The sequence below is a fragment of the Labrus bergylta genome, chromosome 7, assembly GCF_963930695.1.
Source record: "Labrus bergylta chromosome 7, fLabBer1.1, whole genome shotgun sequence".
Lineage (NCBI taxonomy): Eukaryota > Metazoa > Chordata > Actinopteri > Labriformes > Labridae > Labrus > Labrus bergylta.
In genome coordinates this window covers 12,093,325-12,118,451 of record NC_089201.1, presented here as the reverse complement: position 1 = coordinate 12,118,451, position 25,127 = coordinate 12,093,325, and the positions used below count along the sequence as shown (strand labels likewise).

General features: G+C 38.8%; 2 protein-coding genes across 2 annotated transcripts; both read right to left on the bottom strand.

Moving 5' to 3' along the window:
* Nucleotides 1-233: 233 nt before the first annotated feature.
* pla2g15 (phospholipase A2, group XV) lies at nucleotides 234-12,017 on the bottom strand. Its single transcript, XM_020644274.3, has 7 exons — nucleotides 11,687-12,017; nucleotides 9,219-9,375; nucleotides 7,704-7,822; nucleotides 7,414-7,512; nucleotides 6,001-6,225; nucleotides 3,798-3,910; nucleotides 234-3,344 (listed from the first exon to the last, which is right to left on the bottom strand). Exons 1-7 carry the CDS (start codon nucleotides 11,835-11,837, stop codon nucleotides 2,943-2,945), a joined length of 1,266 nt encoding a protein of 421 aa, XP_020499930.1. The 5' UTR covers nucleotides 11,838-12,017; the 3' UTR covers nucleotides 234-2,942.
* Nucleotides 12,018-13,969: 1,952 nt separating this feature from the next.
* On the bottom strand, nucleotides 13,970-24,869 carry lcat (lecithin-cholesterol acyltransferase). Its single transcript, XM_020644258.3, has 8 exons — nucleotides 24,637-24,869; nucleotides 24,039-24,331; nucleotides 20,174-20,330; nucleotides 19,660-19,775; nucleotides 18,913-19,008; nucleotides 15,990-16,214; nucleotides 15,707-15,902; nucleotides 13,970-14,743 (listed from the first exon to the last, which is right to left on the bottom strand). Exons 2-8 carry the CDS (start codon nucleotides 24,187-24,189, stop codon nucleotides 14,380-14,382), a joined length of 1,305 nt encoding a protein of 434 aa, XP_020499914.1. The 5' UTR covers nucleotides 24,190-24,331; nucleotides 24,637-24,869; the 3' UTR covers nucleotides 13,970-14,379.
* Between the last annotated feature and the right edge of the window lie 258 nt (nucleotides 24,870-25,127).

Sequence of the window (25,127 nt, the reverse complement as noted above, 5' to 3'; positions counted from 1 at the left end):
CTAACCAGTGAGTGTATCCATTATGAAATGAACTTTTATGTGTAAAACCTACAACTTGAAATGAAGTTTGGTATATTCAGTAAAGGAGGCGTCTATCTCATTCACTGAAGGGAGAGCAATCAGCACTGATGACATGTTAAGCCTGTGGGACATCTCAATACATTAGTTTTTCAACAAGGCTGCATATGTAAGCATGTTGCTGCCACCTAAGTTTAAAAAAATCTGTCACATCATAATGAGAGAGCAGTTTATTATTTTAGTAAGATGTTTGAGGAAGTTAGCTTTCTCTTTATAACAATATACAACATTTCTGGATTCAAACTGAAGTGTTTTATGTAAAAACATTTTAAATTGGTCAACATATTTCCTTCTGATAAAACGTTTCACTGTATGATAAGTTGGTCACAGGCAATGGTTGACTTCATTGCTCTGGCTGCAAACTGGCACGGTGTATCTTTGATCTATAGAGCCTTCTGCCAATATAATCATAAATACAGGGTACACATTTATACACATGAAACTGTCACCTTTGACAGCTGAGGAAGTTTGGACTGTCTGATGATCATGAGAGCTCATTATTCTGGAGTGGTGGAGAGTAATGGCTAGCAGCAACACCACCAACAAGTCAAGAGAATATCAGATTCTTAACCACAACACTTAAAAGCCTCCTTATTCATTCCTGTGGGCCTGAAGCACTACACAATAACCATACATGACAAAGGGATGTAAGTAAGGCTTTTTGGAACTGGTGGTGAGTTAAAATGTTTGTTTGAAGGATAGCTCAGGAGGCAGAAATATGTGCAAAAAGGAGTTTTTATTAGCCAAAAATTCAAGAAAGGAGTCGAGTTCAATTAAAATAATGCAAATTAACATGAAACCAACTGAAAAATAGCCTCACAGCACTGCTACCTTCAACAATTTCCCCCAGACAGTGGGTGCTTGTCATTATGTTAATTTGGGCTTTCTAGAGTCACGTCCTCTCTCCCCAGCTGAAATGGAAAACATCCCAGAGCATCCCCGTTTCCAGAGGATCTTCCAATCAATGGCTAAATCCTAATCTTCACCCTATAGTCTACGCACTGTTCCTCGTGTCTCTCTTTCGATTCCCCACTGAGGAGATTGAGGGAGGTGAGTGGACACATACTGTAAAAGAATGGAAACGGATCCATAGTCTGAGACACCTTTAATACATTCTTGGCCCCGTCCAAATTTGGTCAAACATTTGCAGAGATAAGGGAAGCCATAGGGTGCACTACTGAAACGATGGTGTGACAATATTTCAAAATGAAGTTTTATATCATTTTTTTACTTTTAATTTGAACTCCTCAGTCTGTCAATACAGCTGATGATTAATAATACAAATTGTCCGTATAAAACATGATGATTGAAAGCCTGTTTTATTTAACCTGTTTGTGGAAACAACAATACTGCCTCTGAATAAGCACAGGTGCCTCAGTTAGCCTGATCCCTCTGCTGGCTGTAGGGACCTTGGGGTAGGTGAAAAGGTATGGAGGAAACCTTTTTACAGGGTCACTTATGTTTAGAGCTTTTTTTGACAAATAAAATAGATGAGTAAAATACATATCCATTCTGTATAGAAAATCCTATCTATCTCATTTGGCTACAAGCATTTTCTTGAACTTTCAACTACAAAAATAAATGGAGCAAACTCCTTTTAGTTTAAGTTGGTGAGATGCAGTTAAAATTTTGAGTAATGATTTTTGTCAACTTAAATATCCCAGGCGTGTTTTGTAATTTCAATATATAAACAGCACTAAAACATGATCTGATGCACTGAGAATTTTAACTAACATCATAACAGTAAAATAATTCAAAAAATATCTTCGCAAGACTATTAAAAAGATACGACATACATCCTTTCTGTGGCTTTTAACTTGAACACTCAATTACATACTGAAGGTATAGTAGGCTAGTCCTTTGGACTTCGTCACTGATACGAATATAAAAAAATCCATTTGTATTGACGTTTTCACATATGCACTCCGGATAATATCTAGATAATTACAGGAGGACTTCTCCGGAGATTCTCCCGAACTAGCCGTTCACATATGCTCCTCACAGCGGGGGACTTTCCCTGTCAGAGGGGAGGGGGGTCGTGGGATTTCCCGAGGTAAAACGTGACGTATATAAACAACGCGGAAGTAGCGGCCGAAGCAACAGTGTGCACTACACGACGCTATAATGAGAACATTTGTCTTTATATCAATGCTATGTGTAATCCAATGAAATGACAACATCCAGAGTGGAGAACAACAAACTGACGAACAGAAAACAGAATGCAGCCGTTTGACTACATGCACAGAGATCATAGTGGTCGCATGCAGACACTTTAGGCAGTCACTGTATATAAACGTCATTTGGGTCCCATTGGCTCAAATTAAAATCTCCGGACTATATGCGGCCACGTTCAGACATCAGCTCACTCGGATATTCTGCGGATAAAATACTAGGGGTCTGGCCGGATAAACTCAGCGAAAAATGCGGCTGTTAGCGTTCACACATAGCCTAAAGAACCTCCGGGTAGCCTAATCTCCAGAGTTTTTCAGGAGATTTCCGTATGAGTGAAAAGGGTTTATGTGATCACTTGACAGAACATAACCTGATATAAGTACACTGTACGTTTACAACTTTAAAATAATTTAAAACTTAAATTCTGCAATTGTACTACAAAATTCCTAATACTGTTTCTCTTCAGAGATGTAACAAGCGAGTAGCTTGGCAGTGACGGTTCAAAAGAACTGTAACAGTCTCTGTCTGTCCATTATATGGCGGTGTTGTGTGTGTGTGTGTGTGTGTGTGTGTGTGTGTGTGTGTGTGTGTGTGTGTGTGTGTGTGTGTGTGTGTGTGTGTGTGTGTTGAGCATGTTTATAATGATATGTTTGGATAAAGCCGCCAGCTCCCTCTTAACCTGACCCACTACATCATGGAGAGAACAGCACATTCTTGATGTAAGCCACTGTTGTGACGTTCAATAACATGTCCACATGTTCATTCCCTGGAAGTTCTTCTAACATAACAGGCTGCTTTTGCTTTCCCATCCAACGTTTGCACTGAATAGCACTGAGTATGTTTACTGTCCCATCGCCATCACCAAACACCACTGTGGGCTCCACATCTGGGAATTTGTCAGAGTAACTGAAGGCCTCAGAGGTGGGAATGCCGCTGCCATACAAGCAGTGGACAACCACCCCAGGAGGTGTAAGATCGGCCACCAACGACTCCGTGTCCTGCCGCATTAACCAGCCATCTTCAAAACCAATGTCTGAGAAGAATTGTTTGTAGTCCAGCACAGTGTAGTTGGTGGTGGGTGTTTGAACCAAGACCTGGGGGAGGGAAACATTTTTTATTGCGTTTTATATGGTACATGGTAATCTTTACCAACTGTTTAATATAGTTATGTTATGTTCACACTACATTTTTAACATTTTATTCCCCATCCTTCAGTTTCTAAACATGTTATTAGGACCTTAAAGGAACAATAGCCCTGTTTCGACCGGAGGAATTTTCCCCCAGAACTATGGTCTTTTTAAAGAACTAAGTGCGTTTCGACCAAATCTACCAGGGTATAAATGTAGTTCTGGGGTGGAAGATCTACCCATAAAAAGACCCTGATAGGGGTTATGTACTTTCTAAAGGTCCAGGGACTTCTGACAACAGGGCATGCAGCCCCTGCAGTGCTGAATGTCTCTGATTGGTCAGGCACAGCAGGGTTTTAGATCACCCACAGTTTACATTCTCAAGAAACTCAACAAACATGAACACACAAGGACACACACCTGATCTTTTGGCCAAGAATGGGCATAGGGGAGCAGCCATGAGGTGGACACAGCAGAGCGTTGCTGCGAGCGAATCTTTAACGGGCTGATCACAGGGATGCGGTTGTTATCCCCTGTAGAGAGAGAAGGAGAACCAGTGACATAGAATAGAAACTCAGCAAATAATTTCCAGCTTAAAACACAAAAGTAGGCAAACTTAAAACAGGAGAGGTTGCAGCACAATTGTTTGTAGGAATGTCACTGTACCAGTAGTGTAGTGACGACGTAGGCCGACTGTCGCCTTTGTCTTGGCCAAAAAGTTGCAATTGAACACACCGCAAAGACTACAGCCGACGGCCAACCACCACGTACGTTCAGCGCATGCTTAAGAAGAAATAACTCTCCATGCCAGCAGGCAGCGGTAGTCGGTTGTTATGATACGAGACGCCGATTCAACATGTTCAACAGCCGAAAAAAGGCATACTGGTGCTGACGGGTAGCAACGGAGCTGGACACACCGCAAAAGCTGTGGTGACGATCGCTCATCGTCAGCTAGATATCCTTGGTGTGTCAGGGCCTTAAAACAATAAGAGTCAACATGAAACGACGCTAGTTGACCCCTCTGTATGGAGGTTACAATCTTACAAACGGTTGTTTAAAATGTTACTTATTGTTTGCGAGTGTCTTACTAACCGCCTGTGGAGGAGTTGCTACAAGGATAACAGAACTATAAAGGTTCATGAATACAAAACATAATATATTTCAAATTAATGTCTATAAATGCTAATGGAGTAGGATACACAATCAGAAGAGCTAAAATTAAGTACAAAAAAAAAAGATAAAAACATGCAGATTAATTTCCTTAAAGAAACTCATCAAAATCAGAACATGAAAAATTGAAAAGATTTAAAATGAAAAACACTCTATTGCGAGTATTAATGTTTAAGGCAGGGTTGGTAATTTTAGAAAACTAGCATGATTTTGTAGGAGCATTCCTTCAGTGCTTCGTCCCATCACCTCCCCTCTGTGCTCCCTCAAAAGCAATGCCCACCACTTACATGCACAAGCGAACCTCAGCCCATCTACACGTCAGCATTGTGTAGAAACTATGTCGTCTCATGTCTCATTCAGCAGTAAGTAAACTCTAAACTTTATCATAGTACATGTTTAAAAAAACCTGACTATTTTACTACTCACAAAGGCCAACAACAAATGATTTGTATATGAATTACGTCATTGGCTTTGAGTGTGGCCTACTGCACACATGGGGTAGAAAACAAGCATGGAGACACGTGATTGGTTCATCAGATTGGTACCTCGTGGCAGACGTTGGTCGAAGTTTTTACAGACTTACAACTGCTACAGACACAGATATTCTTTGTTGCTTTTTCAGAGCACATGAATTATTATTATTTCCGTCAGGACCTAAAGACTATTTCAACCAAAATCTTAAAAAGTGTATCTGGAGAAAATTACCAACCCTGCCTTTAATGTCCAATGTAATCAAATTCTCATACCAAAAACAAATAACAGATAAAGAGGGACGTTACACTATATGGTCAAGGAACAATTGTACAGACATTAATATGATTGGTGAACATATACCTGAGAGTAATTAGGAATGTTTCATATCCTTATTTGATATACTAGCATTAGAAGCAGAGGGTATATGCATATGTTGAGGAGATCTCAATGTAATAATGATGGACTATGACATGGATACAACCAGTTTTAAGAGAATTAAGAAATCTATTACAAAGATGTTTAAAAATGTGTAGGACAAAATAGTTATTTTTTTCAACAAATGGAGACACCTGCATCCACAGCGCAGAGACTTCAGTTCCTACTCAACATCACTTTCTGTCTAATCCAGGATTGATGACTTTTTTTTATGCAGAAAGAGAATACATACAAGAATTTCAAATTGGAGTGGTAGATGTTTCTGATCATAGTGCCATTTACCTAAAGATACACCTGAACTGAAGAAAAGGAAATACAAGTGGAGACTGGATGTGGGAATACTTAATAAAAAGTTATTATATTTTTGTTTGAGAATTTTTTTTTTTGTAATGTTGCAATGCATTTGAAGCTCTCTTCTTTCCCATTTCCTATTCTGGAAGTAGTGGAGATAGTATTTAGTGGTTAATATAATTCTAAAGGAAGGGTTTTACCCACGTCATAAGCAAACTAAAACTGTTTAAGCAATACCGGCCCCATCTCTTACCTGAGGTAAGCACACGCAGAGTCTTGGCCACCCCTGCCCATGGTGGTCCAAGAGAGACAAAGGCTTTGATGTATCGGTCTTTCCAGGCCTGTGGCTGCTGATTAAGGAAGTATAATGTGTACATGTTGCCCATGCTGTGAGCGATCAGCACCACAGGCCCGCCAGCTTTCTCTGCCATCTCTTCAATCATCTGCTGCAACACCAGGAAAAACTCTTTATTCTCATCTGAAAGTGAAGAAAAGGAAATCTGAACAGATGAGAGAGCACATTGGTCCAGGTGGCTCTGTACGCCACATTTCAATGATTAGGAGATGCTTTTTCACCTAATATCTGATAAGTCCCATATTTAGACAGAAAGCTGCATTGCGTGTGGACCAGTATAAAAATCTGGCTTGATGAGTGAGGTTTTTCACTATTCTGACTAAACTGTCTAATACAGGTGTAACAGTGTCTGTATTTGTCCTGTACTATAGCGGTTTGGACATCATGGTCCGGCACATGCATACAACACAGAGAGCCTCGTATTGACACAATTGTCTCTCCCTCCCCAATTTAATGGGAAATGCAAGAGTGGATTCAGAGGCTAAAACATGGACTAATATAAGACTGAGTATGTCTGGTTAGGAAATAAAAAGGCAATCACACATGACAGTATCCTCACATTAATCCAGGTGGAGTTAATGCTTGTAACTATCGGCTAACGGCCCAACAAACAAGGGCGGAGAAGCAGACACAAGACATATGAAGAAGAAGAAGAAGAAGAGTAATAAAGAAAGATGATATGGTGGAGCTAGCAAAGGTAAATGGTCTTCAGCTTGTATGGCACTTTTCTAGCCTTCTGACTACTCCAAGTGCTTTAACACTGCAGGTCACAACTAACCATTCACACACTGATGGCAGAGGTTGCTATGTAAAGTGACCTTTAGAAGTAACTAATTCCATTAATAAACATTCATACACTGCAGACGAAGCAGGAGCAACTTTGAGAGACTACCGACTCTACCAACTGAGCAAAATAAAAGCCCAAAGATCTATGATAGCAAGAACACAGTTTTAAATGATGTGAAAAATGTACCCACCCCAGCCTAGAACAAAACTTTTGCACACTTCTGCAATTGGTATTCTCGCTACAGAAAAGTTATGTCTACTGGGAAGACTCGCACTCACACACCAAAACGGAGTGTTCTGAGAGAGCTGGTTTATACAGGGTCACTAAAGTGGTATAATATGTCCTCTTTCAGTTCCCCAAAGCTAACATTCTTCATATACCTGTGAAGTCCCTATTAGGACACCTGCCAGTAGTCTCACATGTGAAATCACCAGAATAATTGTGATTCAAAACTGATGGTTTAAACAAAAAGCACATATGTTCCTCTTTCCTGTGTATGAGAGTGTGTGTTCAATGTTGCTTACTTGGGGCTTTCCTCCAATCATAGGGAGCTCCTCTGACATCATCATCTCTGGTATAGCCCCAATCTACCATCGCCTGTACAATACTAAAGAAATACATACCTAGAGGAGAGACAAAAACCAACAAACCACAAACAGAAACAAATCATATACCGTACTTCAGTACCTCAGTGAAAGATTCAGCAGTTGATTATCTAGTTTTGTCAGAAGACATTTAGCGGCTGGAGACACCTGGAAACTAAAGATATTTTTAGGTATCTGAAGTAATATTTGATTTTGGGCTTCCAACTTACCAACACTGTGTTTGCTGGGGTCCAGATACTCTAGTGGAAACGTTTTTCCGAACCCTGGGACACGAATGTTTACACCTGGTGGGGATGAACTGGCGTGTGTGGACCCGTTGTAGATCAGCCTGCATACACACACACACACACACACACACACACACACACTGAATTACATACACAGCTCAAAAAAATGAAAGGAACATAGAATTGTCAATTTATAACATCGAGTCAGATCAACTTCAGGTATATCAATGCGTCCATTTAGGAAGCACAAGTGGTTGTGAATTAATTCCAACTCCTATAGTGCAAATAAAAAGTGACAACAGGTGCAATGGTGAGGCAAAAGCAATACAGCTGCCAAAAAGGGAATGTGGTGTCCACAGACAATTTCTCCTTATCCCTTTTAACTGATTCTTTTCTAGATTTGTTTTCTGTAAGTGTCCTTATCACTACTTGTAGCATGAAGCGGTACTTGTAGTCAAATCAAATTGCACAGATAATCCAGCTCCTCCAGGATGGCACAGACACAGTGCAGTAGCTAGACTGTTTACTGTGTCTCCCAGCACAGTCTCAAGTGTGCCCAGCACCGTGCAGCTCGATTGGTGTTCACCAAAGAACACCAGAATTGGACAGTTCGCCATCTGCGCCCCGTTCTCTTTACAGATGAGAGAAAGTTTAAGGGTCTCGAGACACTGTGGTTAACGTTATGCTGCTTGTATCATCATGACTGGTTTGGCAGTGGTTCACTGATGTTCTGGGGAGGCAAATCCTTGCAGGGTTGCACAGACCTCCATGAAGCCAATGATACCCTGCCTGCTGTTCCCTTACTTTTTGAGCACTGTGCATCTTACAATGAGGCAAAAGGCACTTATCATTTTAAATGTGTTGTCCCATGACATTGTTTAAAGATTGCATAAAGATGTGAGTAAAGATGCCAAGCAGAAGCTACAATTAAATGTAACTAATACTATCACAACAAAGCACTTATTTTGAGGTACTGGTTAGCATTTCAGTGTGTTACTGATCAAACATTAACAATAAAGAGCTAAAACACAGGCTCAATCGCCACAACAGTCCTTAAAAGTTGATTGCTATTGGAAACATACAAGGAATGCTATCTTATCCTATTTTCCTCCCATAACCTGCTTGGTAAATAGTTCAAAGGTCAGTGTATCTTGTGCAGGTTGATATCTAATCGCTGAAGGACAGCCAGTTCATTGAACCTATCCATTTACTCTCTTACCCTGTTGACAGCACTTAATGAAATAAGTACAATAATTGTAAAAGTTTGCACTGTATTATAGTTTTTACAAAAGTGAAGTAATTACAGAAAAGTAGAGAAGGCAAAATATTTAAACCTAAAAGTTAGTCCTTTTCCACATAGAAACTGCTGGCTGACTGCTGACACGATACTACTCAAAACAGGACAATGACTTAACAAGATTAAATTGATCTTGTTTTTTTTTTTAAATAAGTAGGTGAAGGGATGTCTTCATGTAAATGCAAAGAGCAACTTAATACCTCATATTGTCTATCCAACAGTCTATGGCTACAGGAACCAGCAACTCCAGGTTGAGCCATAGAGTGAAAAAAGAGTCTGTCTTCTTGTAGCAGATGTAATGGACCACACTTGGTTTATCCAGCTTCGCCTCCAACTGGTTCCCCAGGTCCCCTGGTACTGCAATGAACAACCAAAAGAAATTATTTAAATATTGGCTACATCACTGTCACCGTCCCTATAATTTTCCAAAATGACACACAAGGTTTTGCACTTATTACTGTCATTGTGGTACACTCATGTAAAGAGCTAATTCTCATAATTGAAAAAGGCTGTTGTATGTAAATCAAAAACTGAATTTAAGCCTGTAAAACCCAAAGTTCCTTTTTCACCTATAGCCTTACATACTACATTTATTATGACCAACAATGTTATTCTTTTCAAATGTTTTACAACAGTACAATACCAGACAATAAATGATATAGAACAATACCCAACAAGGGAAACACTATCAATGCAAGACAAAAAAAACAAACAGAAAAAAACAAAAACAGACCTGACAAACAAAAAATATAAAATAAATTAAATACAGGAATAAAGCAGGACGATTAAAATACATACTACATTGATAAAATTGGTGAGTCCATACTTTATACTACTTTTACCTATAGGTAGGTAGGCAGAAACCTATAATTTTCAGGTTTTTTCCTTACTAACAAAATACTATTACGTACTTAAACGTAAATGTTAATTATTAAAACTATTTTCCTCTTCCATTTCAGAGTGCCACCTGTAAAGAGAGCTTTTCTATTCAGTGTACATGATGTGATTGCTGCCACCCATTATGGAGAGAAAGATTCTGAGATGGAATCAGAGGACATTGACGAAGATAATGAAGACACAGAGAAAGACGATGATGTCATGGGCAAGAAAAGTAACAACATGCTGATTGCGCTAAAGTGATTAAATGGACATCTAGCCCAATCCAATCAAACACACTTTGCCTAACGATAGGTGTCAATGGATGAAAAGGGATTTTATCAGTCCTTTATTTGGGGTCTATGGTGGCACTGTGTGCAAGAAAATGTTGACATGCCCTCCAACATAAACAGAAATCAAAGCGAAGAAGAATTTTCCGGTTGCGAAATTTAAGTCTGAAGTCTAGAAAGGTATGAAAAGATGTCTTTGTCTGTAACACATTTCGGATATTTCTATTAATAAAATGCTATTTATACTGTATATGACAGGAGTTTATTATCCATTATCTGCTGTAAACTGAAGCTGAATTAGGTATCAGTCTGGAAGATTAACTCTAGTTGTTCTGTTTCAGATAATGTGAATGCATATAGAGAAATTCTGCTTCAAATAAGGCCCAGTGTTGCAAAATTACAAAGTTTTGCTAAAAACTCATAACAACACACAAAAAACAAAACTAAGAAGTCTTTATTTTTAAAATAGTATAATCTCATATTTTGAGAAAACTGGAACAACTAATGCCTAATCTATTATTTTTGTCTCTAGGAAGCAATGTGAACATTAACCAGATATACTTTTATGTATTCACATATTTCGGCATTTAGCTGAATCAGATGATGATTCTAAACTGCAAAACTGGACATGAATACATGATGTGGACTATCCACAGCTACAATATTGTGTGTTTGTTTTTGTTGTGTTTAAGGGGGGGGGGGGGTAGCATTGCAGTACAACAACATATGTAGTCTGTTACAGTAGCCTAATGTTCAACCATTTACCAACAAGCATAAACAACACCATGGTATAGTATACTGTTCATAAACGGATAGTTTAACTAGTTTCGTCGTCTCAGTATGGTGAAAGAGCTGCAGTCAAACCAGACCGGTTCCAACTCAGTCATGTGATGTAAGAACTTCCGACTGCAGACAAACACAAACCCAAAAAGTCATATGATCATCAAACACAGAAACAAATTATAGCATAGTCAGGAAAAATCTTCTTAGTTCTTAAAGCATGTCGGCCTAAGCGATTCTCGACAGATGCACAGTCATCTGATATTCACCAATATTCATCTTTATCAGGGTGACGGGTCAGCCTGCCGGGGCCTCACAGTGTGTGTGTGTGTGTGTGTGTGTGTGTGTGTGTCTGCGTGTGTGTGTGTGTGTAAACTAAGATGACAAACCAGGAAGCCTATGTCTGGTTACAGTGGAAGTAAAATAGTGACTTGCCAAAGACACTTCAGGTCGATAGGCCTAGTTCACTGACGTCTAGAAAAAATGGATGTTTACGTATCAGCTGATCGAAAGACTTAGAGACATTTTGTATATGAAGAAGCGTTGATTAATGCTTTGGGCTCTTTATAAAAAAATTGCGAGAATCAAAAATATATCAAATTGGGTTCAATCCGAATTGAGTTTGTAAATAGGGAGTTCGTGAGGAGCAAGCTGTTGACTGACTTGTCGGGTAGTTATTAGAAAGTAGAAATTAAAAGTGAACAGGAACGATCACAACTTACTGAGAACCACAGGAGGTCTTGGGGGCTGACAGGACTTCTTTCCGCGACATTTCTCCAAAGGTGTCTCGTTACTGCGATCCACAAACAGCGACAATAACAACCAGATATGGAGCAGCGAAGAGCAGGCTGTGATCCAGTGCCAAGCCCTCATGGTTCCTGGAGTCTCATAGCCAAGCGACCGGGACGCCTCTCCGGCGTGAGGAGATTATGGACTGTAGGCGTAGATCTGCAAGGAGACTTTCGATGGGGAGTAATCTTTCCCTTTGTGTAACAGAGAGCGATGATAAGTAAACAGGGAGGTGGTGGTCACGAGATACAGATAACAGAGCAATCCACCAGGTAACGCCACTTCAGCCATCAAGTCAAAAGGTATCGATGTCAGATGTAGTCGAACAGAGGAAAGCTCAGCTTGTCATTGACTTGTTGTTGTTTTTGTTGTAAACTTTGTTTGATCGATATTCAATTAAAAAAACATGCACAGCTTATACATTCAAATGCCGCTACAGACGTGTTCAATATTTCATAAACACATTTAGGCCTACTGCATAAGTACAGTACACGTTTAAACATTGGAAATAACACAACTAAATAAAGGAAAAAAAACAAAAAACCAGGAGGGGTCTGCTAATTGGGAGGATAAACATAAAAATGTATAAATAAAGTGATAGTTTTTGTCAAATTCTGATTTGTAAAGTTTAGCTTTTCAATAGGGGATACATATATTTTCAAATTTGTGATTTTAAAACTATAAAAGGAGGGTGATTTGTTGAGCCAAGTATTAGTTAGCTAAAATAAGAATTACATTAATTATGATTTATTTTTCGGGAAATTGTTAAAACTGATATTTTCTATCACACTTAGTAATTTATTGTAAGAAAAGCTAGAAGCAGAACACAAGTAATCACCATACATAAACTGGAGCAGATACCTACATTGTTGCAGTTAAATGCAAACTTAAATTTAAAGGATTTTTTACATATCATTATCATTTCAACATAAACTGAAAATTTAACATATTTAGTTGTATTTTAAATTCAACCACTGTATACCATTTTAAATAATAATAATAATAATAATAATAATAAAATATGGTTATAGAATGCATCACTTGACCCCCTTCTCAGTGTCTCACAACCCCCGGGGGGTCCGTGCCCCCACTTGAAGAACCAGGTCTGAGTCTGGAGAAGACAGTTATAAGACCAATAATGAAAACATTTGTGAACACATTTCTTATTCTGGAATTTATTCCCAGATTAGCCAATATCTGATAAAGAATTCCCTGACAACGGGACATGTTAATACTGTATTTCTCCAAAAACAATTCTTAATTTTCCTTTTACATTTATGACATAATTTAAAGAATTGATTTTGTTTAAATATAAATATAAATATTTGTTTTCATATCAAATGTACAGAAGAGGATTAGTATGGAGTTAGATCAGTCTCAATATTTAATTTTATAGCATATTTAAGGTGTTCAGCACATGGTCTAAGCCATTATTGACAGCTTCTTTATAGGTTGAAACAATTCATGTGAAATAATTCCAATTGAAGCATGACTTAGTCTCCACATTACCTGCTTTATATGCTTCACTTTTACTGAGTCAGCAATATTGTGCATGCTTTACAGCTGTTTAAAACTATCCTTCCAAAAATCAAAAACATTGTTATTTAACAGTTTCTTGGCCATATAATCGTCACTCATAGCCTGCTACTTTTTACAAATAAAGCGGATGGCCAATTTATATCTTGCATTCGTCAGCTTTGAAGCACTGACCCTTTGTCTGGGTCTACCTTATTCTGCCCATGATTTAAGTGCTAACTGGGCTTTAGCATGCCACTCAGCTACATACTCATTCCATGCAGGCCTTATGTTATGTGTGTTATGTTTATTCCTGTAGTAAGGCTTACTTTCATCATACAAAGATCATACTATCCCATTATACAAAGCTCCCTCCTATGCCAAACATTACAACAATTAACATCACTACACATAAACGCATCTCTTGGAAGATGAATTTCACTCAAGGATTATTCTGTGTGAGCATAATATTCTAGTATTTCCTTCTTCCCAAGAGCATACCTGCCCAGTTTTTCTGCTTTGGTGCTATTAACATTTCTGGAAAGTACAGAAACAAGTGATTTTTTTGTACAAGATTCTTTAAATCACTCAAAAGATCAAATGCATATATCTTTATATATAAATGTGAATATCTAAATTCATGTAATTTGTTCATGTTCAGTCAGAGGCAAAGGTATGTGAGAATGAGAAAAAAATAAATCTTTTAACATTTTCAAAAAGTTTTATTCCCTACAGATATTTAACAATAATTACAGTCTAATGAAAACACTACATTTATATCATTCTCAATAAAATAGACTTTATTCACAATAGTAACAAGCCAACTACCAATAGAACATAATCTAATACTGTTTTTAGACCAAACTGTTCTGAGGATTTTTTGATGAGGAACTATCCACTGGGAGTTCCCGGAGAACTACACACCATGGGAACTTTTTTTCTGTCTGCATTCACACTGCCATGGTACCTACTCTGAAGCAGGAGCTAAAAAGGTTCCTCTAAACTGGGTTCGAGGAACTAAAATTGGTTATAGTTCTATGTATATAACTATATAACTATGTAAAAGCTGCTTATCAATAGACTTTAGAGGTTCATAAGGTATTATCTAGTACTAGTTGTCTCCAGATCTGACATCAATACTTTTTGGCACATCGGCTTTGCCCTCCAAGATGTTCTGGATTTGGTTGAGAACCTTTTCGTCAAACACAATATCCAAGTGGGCCAGCCCTCGGTACTCTGTAACATGGACGGGCTTCTCCTGCTGCCCCGCCCATCGTTTGCAAAGACCCATACTAAAGCTGTCCACAGTATCATCTCCATCGGCATAAACGAAGTCCACCGGGTCCTCATTGGGAAAATCCTCATTGTATATGTATGTTATCGGAGTTGGAATTCCTACGCCATACATACACCACACCTCGACACCTGGTGCGAGTAGATCACTGGTAAGATTCTTGGTGTCCTCCCACATGTACCTATATTACCAAGAAGAAAATAAGGAGAGTTGAGAAACAAACTTTAAAGCTTTTTCTAGGCAGTATTCTTAATTATATGATTGATCATGTTGCTGCTTGTTGAAGGGGTTTGGCAGAAGTTAACTCTCAGAAAACTGTTAAATGACTCAGCAGCTCTCCTCATCCTTCTTGAAATTAATAGTACTCTTTACATAAAGTATTTCTTTTAAGATGGTCTCAAAACAGTTTTAGAAGAAGAAAAAACTATCAAAATCGATGCAGTAGATCTAGAGAAATATTTTTTATTCCAATCTATAATCAACAGTGCACCTTGCTCTGTTTCACTTAACTGTAAAAATGTGTGTATTTGTAACTGATAACATCTAATTTAGTCTTATCTGCTCGCTATGCTTTTCCACCACTAGGCCCTGATGCCAGAGGTGACCCTCCGATTCCCAACCCAAGTCCCTACAGACTGAGCTACTGCCGCCCCACAATGATATGATCATTTCCGTTTTTTGGTGAATGAAACTTCACACTTAAGCATCATTTATATTATTGACCAGGCACTCATGTCCCCCATGAACAGATTTTAGACTGTTACTGCTGTCATAAATGCAGTCATAGGGCGGCAGTAGCTCAGTCTGTAGGGACTTGGGTTGGGAACCGGAGGGTACAGAGTCTAAAAACTGAAATTTCCCCTTGCGGGGCTCAATAAAAGTAAGTCTTAAATCTTAATAAACGTGCTGCTCTCTATTCATTTAAACTAAACTTGCTGCTCTCTATTCTATTTCATTTGGTTTTTGTCAAAGCGTCTTTGAGTTTTCAGAAAAGCGCCATATAAAACCAATGTATTATTATTATTAAAGTACCAACGTGTTCAGAGTCAGATATATGATTCACAAATATTTGACATCTAAATTTGAAAAGGGTAATGACTCTTGTTGATCAAAGCTGTGTTATAACGCTTTATCTGATAGGTACCAGCCATCCTCATAATTGATGTCTGTGAAGAGGCGCTTGTAGTCCTGGTTGGTGTAGTTAAAGGTTGGAGTGGAAATAAACACATGGTCTTTTGGCCAGAATTCTTGAGATGGCAGCATCCAGGGATTAGTTGTTGTCATCCTCTGCTCCTCCCGGATCTTGATGTTGGAAATCATTGGAATGCCATCATTTTCACCTGTAATAACAACAAAAAAATACATGTTACAGGTGCAAATTCAAGAAGCAAGACGTTTAGTATTCTATTCTTAGTCATTTTCATTACCTGATGCCAGGACTCTTAGTGTCTTAACAGCACCCCCCCAAGGAGCCCCAAGAGAAATGAAGCCCCTGATGTATTTGTCTTTCCAGGTTGAGGGCTGGTGGTTGAGGAAGTAAAGGACATAGTGGCAGCCCATGCTGTGTGCAAGCAGGTAAACACGCTTCCCATGTTGGTTGAACATATCTTCAACCAGCTCCTGCAGCTTTGTAAAATAATCTGCATTCTCATCTGTCAGGGAAGGGATAACAGAGGTTTTGTAGGCTGATGGCTTAAACTTTGATAATGCAGAAGTGTTCATGGTGTACAATCTTTATCTTTCTCATAATAATCATAAACAGTACACAAAATTTCACAGACGTTGGCATGTTGTGGTGTTCTTTAAAGCTGTATTTATTTTCTTGGAACACATATGAAACCAAGCAAGTAAGCAAAGATCCAATAAGAAGGAAATAATCACCCAGTCCTGATATACTACCTTACAGAGTTGTGAACATGTGCATTATGTGCAACATACGATTTGTAGACTTGAGTTTCTGGCAAACAGCATGTGAGTATATAATTTTAGCTCAGGTTTGGTCTCCATCAAAATAATTCTTACTGGCTTTGTCACAACAACAGACCACTTTTCAATTATTTGTTGTCTTTTTATTTTCTTTAGGCACAAATCAATGTCTTTATGTATTTTTGTAATGTGAAAGGTTCACTTTTAGTGATCATCCCACAAACAAATATCACCCACTTTTCAACTCAAGCTCCTCTTAAATTCTTGTGTTTTTCTGTGTTTCATGTAAGACTGTTATCATAAATATTAATAATCTAGATAGATAGATAGGTAGATAGATACTTTATTGATCCTGAGGGAAATTCAAAGCATCCAGTAGCAGGTTACAAAGACGTACATGACATGAAACATATGTTACAAATTAAACCGCAAAACCGACGCCCCCCTCCCATACATATATATTAACCCAATTTTTTTTTAAAGAACACCCCGAGATGAAACAAACTTAAACTGTGCAATTAAAAATAGACTTATATTTACTACAATTCCCTATAATAAGGCTGCACTATTATGTTTCTAAAGACTCCTCAGCTGGTCCAAAATACTGTAGCATGTGCACTGTTAGTTACAAACAGATTCTATAGTATAGGCACTAGAGCAGGACAATAAATCAAGTTTCAATTTCTATTACAATTTTGGCTTCCCACGATCCTGAAAGCAAGACAATTGAGATTCAACTATGAATGTGCTGCATGCCATATTGTGCTCGTTTTGTCTATAGGTTTTGTCATGTGTAGTAAATGTTTCAAATTTTTGGTGTATTTCATTAGAATTTTTTGTTATTATTTATCATACACATGCATAAACAGGGTCTGTGGATATGCATTAATGGAGAGAATGAACTGCTACCAAGGGAGCGCACCAGAGCGGTTGAGGGTTCAGTGCCTTGCTCAAGGACACATCAAGCAGCACTTGTGAAGTGCCCTGGCACCTCTCCAGCTACCAGACCAACTTCAATATTATGGTCCACATTGGGACTTTAGCCGGCGACCCTCCGGATCCCTACCCAAGTTAAAAAGAAACAAAGTGCGTGCACAGGTTAGAGAAAATGGGAAGCAGCCTCCTCCTCAGAGCCAAGAGGAGGATGAAATAATCCAGTAAGAGTCATCACCCTTGATCTGAAAGACCAGGTGAGATTTTTAAGCAAAACATCCTGGTGAAGGTGTAAAATAATGGCACTGCCATCTCCTTGGAGCTTGAAGCGCAGGAAGGAGCCGCAGAGGGAGCAGATAAATCAAACACTCTCTTAGCAGATGTCATAGCCAAAAGCAAGGCAGTTTTGAGTGACATAAATTTGATGCTAACTTGATCCAGATGTTGAAACAGAGCTGTAATCAGTGCTAATTACCATTGAGGGACCTGACAACAGGCTGTTTCTCCTCATGCCTCTGAGTAAACGTCTCATCAGAGGATGACTTAACACTGATCTGTCACCAAAACCGCGTGACAGGACAAAATAGCAGCACCTTAAGCCTTAAGCCTGGGCAAGAGGGGGAGGTGTGTGTGTGTGTACAATCTCATCAGTACTGTCATACATTAAAGAGGAACTAAACCCTAAAACCACTTTTTTCAACTATAAACCTCTGTATTTGAGTATTAAGTAGTGTTATGGATCAATTCAAGTCCAAATCTCGACATTTGAGTACAAAGTATTGAATTCTAAATATTGTGTTAGAAATGTGCAGAGTGTCTGCCCTTCAGTCTGAAAAACTCTAACGGCTGTGTGGAGTACAGTATTACGTAGGAGTGAATTACTACGTCACCAAACCTATAAAAGCCTCGTCACCCGACTCGGCGAACTGTGGGGACTCAAGTGTATGTGTGTATTTGTGTGTGTGGGGCAAACATTGTATCACGTTGCGGCTGATAACGGTGCGGAGGAGTGAGTGGGCGAGTTTACCCCCGCGCCCCCCTCCCTCTCCAAGTTTAAAAAATTGACCTTCTAAATGCATTTTTTTTTCCAGGGTAGAGCACTACAGCTGAAAAGATGGGGTTTAGTTACCCTTTAACTTCTGCATTGACAATGTGACCACTAAAAAAGCTGCTCAAAGTATTCTACACCAAAATACCCTGGTTCAACAACAGTGTGCAAGTGCTACTAGTAAAATAAGTCATTGTAAAAGTATTAGTATTAATATTGTTATTATAAGTATTATTGGAATTAGTCTAAATATTATTTGTGTTTTAAGTACTGTTTAACTTTTGTCAAACTAGCATCAAATCTGTACTCTGTATTAAAAAATACATTGAGAACCTGTATCTACTTTGGTGGTATAGAAACCGATCTAATAAAGCTCTTAAAACAGACCAGCAGGTACAATGTGAATATGTTTGTGCTGGTGCAAGTGTAGCTTTGTGACTTACTTGGAGCTAACCTCCAATCATACGGTGCTCCTCGGACTGTTTCATTTTGGATGTAGCCCACCTGCACCAAATGTTGCATCATAGTGTGAAAATAACCTAAAAAAAAAAAAAAAAAGCAGACTTCAGTGCAAATTTTAAACACAACTTTGTACCAAGCTCCTGTGTCAAAATACATTAAAATAATTGCTGATACAGTAAATATGGCATATTCTTAAGGATTATTTCTTCTTTAAACCTTTTGTTTAATTTAATATAGAATTGTCAGAATGTGTCAGACCTGTCGCGGTGAAACGACTCTAAACCAACATTCACTGTGAATGTACATATATGTATATATATATATAATTTAATTTAAATGATCAATATACGCACACTTATTTATGTAAATACTGTAATTGACATCTTAATGGACCCATCTGTCACATAACTGCATTTTTCTTATTATCATGTTACTTCAGCATCTTTTGCACTATTCACCACTGCACTGTTTCATATTTAGTCATGTAAATATTAGTATTTTCTTATTATCAAATTTCCCCGTTGTGGGATAAATAAAGGATTATCTTATCTTATGTTTATTGTTGATATTTAATGTTGTACCTGTACATAGGGGAGCACAGTTCACTGGGTCAAGTTAAATTCCTTGTGTGTGCACGCATACCTGGCCAATACATCTGATTCTGATTCTGAATTGGTAAATAGAAAACAAGCCCAAAATTGACAAACACAGACGTGTTTCTTTCTTACCAGCCAGTTTGTTGGAGTCAAGAAACTCGATGGGATATGTCTGCCCAAATCCTGGCACCCGAACCTGCACCCCTGGTGAGTTTGATGACCTCCTAGTCGTCCTGTTGTATACAAGTCTGGAGCCCACATGCATAAATGTCAATCTAGTTGGGCAAACTTTTCAACAATCTGTTCGTGTGATTCATCAAATATTTGCAAAAGAACAAAAATATTTCTATTACCCCATTATAGCTGTTCTGTCTGATATGACTACTTTGACAAGAAATTTTATCCAACATAAATCTAACAGAATAAGAATAAAATCCAACACCCCTCGATGCACACATAAAACAATACTGAGGTATGAAAGTGACCATCAAAATGAAAAGATGTCAGGATAGTACATTAAAAGTATGGCCTGAGAATACCACTACAATAAGAAAAAGGTGATAAAGTATAAATGTTATTATAAGGTCTTTTAAGGATAGAAGGCAAAACAGATGTAATAAAGACAACGTAAGGCAATAAATGATACCTAATATTATCAATCCAGCAGTCTACACCTATAGGCATGAACATGTTGAGGTCGATCCACAGGGGGAACCAGTTATCCGTTTTCTTGTAGCACATCCAGTGGACCAATGTTGGCTTGTCTATCTTAGCTTCCAGGCGGTTCCCCAAGTTTCCTGGCACTAGAGATAAAAACATATACATTAGTGCAAGGTAGGTACTGAAAGGCTGAGTCAACTGTAGGTGAATTATTGCCAACTTGGGAGTTGTAAAGTATCTTACAGGTCAATATATAAATCTGAGGAGTCATAAGACATTTGATGAAATATTATTTTATTTTACAACTTTTTTTTTGGCTGTCATCACTGGACAGTTGTCCCCCTCAGGCCTCTGACAAGCATTTAAGTGTTTTGGGAAAAAATAATTCATTGGCTAGACGCATGCTAGCTCAAGGGGTTCATTTAGGTCCTTATATGGTATAATATGCCACAAACTTTTGTAAAGCTGGGGGTGGGGGGTTGGGATAGTTGGGTGATAGTTACCTGAGGATTAAATTGATTGAAAGTGTTACAACATGACATTACATTGTGTTTTTAGTTAAAATTATAATATTTAGTTGCTGCAACCTAAATGTAACTTCCAATAAGTGATATTCATAATAACTTAGTATATTTCTATTTACTCCAATAAGACTGCAAGGCTATTGGACTGACCTTAAGTGCCCTTTTGGCAGCAATCAAAAATTGTAGAGGAAATCTCCCGGTTATTTTGCAACCATTTTATGTTTTTTTTCACTGACCAGCTACCATACTACTAATTTCCAGAGTAAGCAGGATGTAAATTATTGTGAAGCCCAAACTGGACAGATGTGACAGTAAGTGCCACCACCTGGAGCACAGCCTTTAATACAACACCCCTCTGCTGTCTGCCATTGCTGCTGTCTCTCCGCTGGATGAAGCCCCAGAACAGACTGGGTCTGAGAAGGGTGTATGGTATGTGTTTAATATGTTGATGTGTGTATAAATATTTTGGTGTGAAAGGTAATGAGTCTTTGTAATGTTTAAGTTGTGGAGTAATGGAGTGGAGCTGGGGTTTTGGGGTCAAAGGTCCACTACTGTTGATTTGATGATATGATGGGGGAAAAACAGCAGCCCCAAGAGCCTCAGGACGGGACTTGCCACTTGCAGGACCCAGTCTGTTTAAGGTGAGCACATATGTGCGGAAGGGGCCACCAGACCCAGGAGCCTTTATTGTTTACAAATTCAAGTACTGGAATAATTTTTTTTCAACAACCACTTTTGACAGGGAGTGGGCAAGCAGGGACAGGTTGTTGGCTGCACACTGTTCAGACCGGTCTGCAAGACGAGCATTCAGGAGCAGGGTGTGTGAGAGCCTCCATCCTTGTGATGGAAGCAGAGGTGAACACCGGAGCCTTCAAGGTCTTGAGGTCTGCAGCCGTCCTTTCTTGGTAAGGGATGGGGGCAGTGAACCATAGCCAAACAGGGTCCTGGCTGGAGCAGGAGAACAGATCTGCCATTTCATCATGGGAGACCTGCGTGGTGGAGGGCACTGTCAGACTCCAGCGTGCCCAGTACCTGCCTGACAGAATATTCCTGAACCTGCCACAAACCCTCCTCTGCAGCAGCAAAGGCGTCTGCCTGCCGCTGCCTCTTAACCTGGGAAAGGCGCGAACAGCATGGGCACGCACCTTGCGAAGTGAGTGCCCGTAATGTAACCAATATCCTGTAAATATAGTGAGCACAATGGCGTAAATACAAACAGTGTAGCCAGTGCAGTTACACTGGCGCCCGTGGTGCAGGTCGGCCCGTGAAGGAACCCGGCCCTCTCTATACTAGACCACTATCTGACTTCATGAATATCAACTAAACTGGCTGTCACAGATACATTTGTGTCCAGAGAAGCACATGATAATAACTAGTGGGTGCCATTCGTTATATATTGCCTTATATAGTTTTCTTTTTGTGTGTGTTATAGTCAGTCAAGGCGGTGGTACGTCCTCAATTTCAATATCTTGCTCTGCAGCTGCCAGCCGCCTCTGCTCTACAGCGGCTGGCGCTCACGATATTATTGTGAATCATTTTTCAAAGTACTGATGTGAATCTTGACAACTTTGAATCGATTTATCAAGATTTTACGATTAATCTTTTCATCCCTACTAACCACATATTTTCCAGGGAGCTCCTGAGCTCTTATGGCTTGTAGGTTCCTCAGGATGGTTAGTCTGGATGGCATGCTGCTATGGACCCCCACCCACTTCTCCAACCCCCACCCCTTTTAATATCCTTTTGTAATATTAAATAACAAAGAGTTAAGTCTTTTACCTGTTTTTTTTGCAGTTTGTAACGAGATAACATTTGTTATGAATTGGCTCTGTACAAATAAAGATTGATTGATTTTATTTGAATTTAATGCTATTAGTGTTTCATTGATTTTTGATGTCTCTGATGTCATTTAATGTGTTTTTTTTATATGATTTCTGTAACTTTTCCATGATTGTTGATATAACTGCTGTAGTTACTTGTATTCCTGTGCTTCTATCCTCAATTTGAAGCACATCGAGCGTTCCTGTAATGAAATGTGCTTTATGAATAAACTTTCTATTCTATTCTATAGTATTCTATCCTGTTCTATTCTATAATATTATATTATTCAGAACAATAAATATGTTAATTTAACTCAAATGTTAAAAAATTGAAAAAAAGTAGAAAACTATGCTTAGTTTACTGTATACTCAGACTATACGCCCTGTTTTGGCTCCTAATAGCGATCACATGAGGAAAAAGTATTGTTGTAAAAAAACAAAAAAAAGACTCATGGGTTGACGGGCAGGAGGGGAAAAGGGAAGAGGAATATACGTCTTTTGACCCAAAATTGGTTTTGCATATTTGGCTTTTTGTGCCTGAAATTGCCCTGCATGGCCTAGATAAACAGGACACAAACAGGGAAATACAGGGTCAAATGTACAGAGTTCAATGTACAACCTTAATCATAGCCTGGACATCAATACAAACAGTTAGTCACATAGATACACAAAAATAAGTTGTTGGGCTATAATCAACCTTTCATGTAAATAATTGTATATCTTTTGCCAATAATATTCCTAAATATCGTGGTATGTTTTTTTACTGGTACTTCTCACAATTGTGTTATGTATAGCCTTTATATGTAGGCTATTATAATTATTAATATTCATTGTTCTCTGTATAGGCACTTAAACTGCGCATATTATGGATATCAGTTCTACAGAGGATATTTCTATATTGAATCAGCTTCATGATATTATGATAGCATGCTACTTGAATAATGTATTTTTTTAGTACCTGATTGGAAAATGATGACTTTCCGCTGTATTGAGTCACATGCTTGTCTATGTATATTTAAGATGGTGACTAACAAAATACACTTTCAAGTCTGAGGAATGTTTACTCAAACGTCACTTATCAATAAATCCTTCCAAGATTTTGTTTGTTTTTCTCTAATTCCCTTATAATACAGTCTTTAATAGAGTAGCCTATCAGTGCAATGCTTTGTGTGCCATTGAAGTGCAATATCAAACAAAAGGGAAAAAGCTACAATGGTGGGTCTTGCTTTTCTCTTAATATTGGGCCCTGTGTCAAAATGATATAGCCATCCAGTTTAATTTCCTTTCCCCTATTAGTCTACTTTAATAAAATGATACTAGGCCTATTTCCAAATATTGTAATCCATTAAAGAAAACAAACCAGAGGACACAATAAATGCTCATTCCTCTTTGACTTGCTTTTCTATGTTGATGAACAAGCATCTGTTTGACCTGTAAATTAGATTGCACAAAAACTCTTTCACAGATCTACATTAAAACCTGACAGAACCACAATGTCTACACTTACCAATAATGAGTGGTGGAGTGCTGTTAGTTTGTATCTCTGGCTTAGCGTTTGGAGGGAATACAACATTCAGGATCCAGAAACCTGAGGAGTGATGAAGCCCCAGCAGAAAGGCAACCAGCAGTACCGAGGAGATGTGTCCAGAGGGTCCCATGCTCCTTTCAAGCAGCGGTGAAGTACGACTGTGCTTGGTATGCTGCAGAGGTAGCCTACAGGCGGGCCGTTATGATAGACCCGGGAAATGTTATGGCCTACGCCTAATAGACCTTCCTGGGCTACTGTTGAAGAATTCACTCCTGGAAAACAAAGTAGAGGCACTCAAATATGGGGATGTAAGGCAGGCGTACAAAGATTTTTTTTAAAGGCTTACAGGTTACTCATTGCCCTATTGATTCTTACACATCACACGTTGGCTATTTAGCCTATTTACACAATATAAATGATTAACAAGAACAGTGACTTGAGAACACAAGTTTTTGAGAGAACAAAATCAAATTTAAATAACAAAGACGTTTCATATCAGAGTCGATGCTTTAAATTTAGATTATGTGCAAATTATAGTCTTAAATAGGCTACTAGATAGATAGAGATATATACATACTTTATTCATGGACGTTGGTGGACAGGGTGTGCAGCTTCAAGTACCTGGGGGTGCACATCTCTGAGGATTTAACATGGACAACCCACATAGACAGTCAGGTGAGGAAATTCGAAGTCTCTATGAAGGTCCTGAAGACATTTTATTCCGGAGCGGTGGAGAGTGTGCTGCCTGGAAACATCACCCAGTGGTACGGGAACAACACTGTGCGTGACCGAAGAGCCCTGCAGAGGGTGCTGAAGTCAGCAGAGCGTACCATGGGTACAACACTCCCCACCCTCCAGGACATCTTCACAAGGAGGAGCACAGCCAGGGCAAACAGGATCATGAGTGATCCCCACCACTCAGGTAACGGACTGTTTACGTGGCTACCCTCTGGCAGGCACCTTCGATACATCAAGGCAAACACAGACTCAGGAAGAGCTTCTTTCCCCAGGCTGTCCGGACTGTTAACTTCACTCTCCTCAGTTAAAAACAAAACAGAACTGTGATTA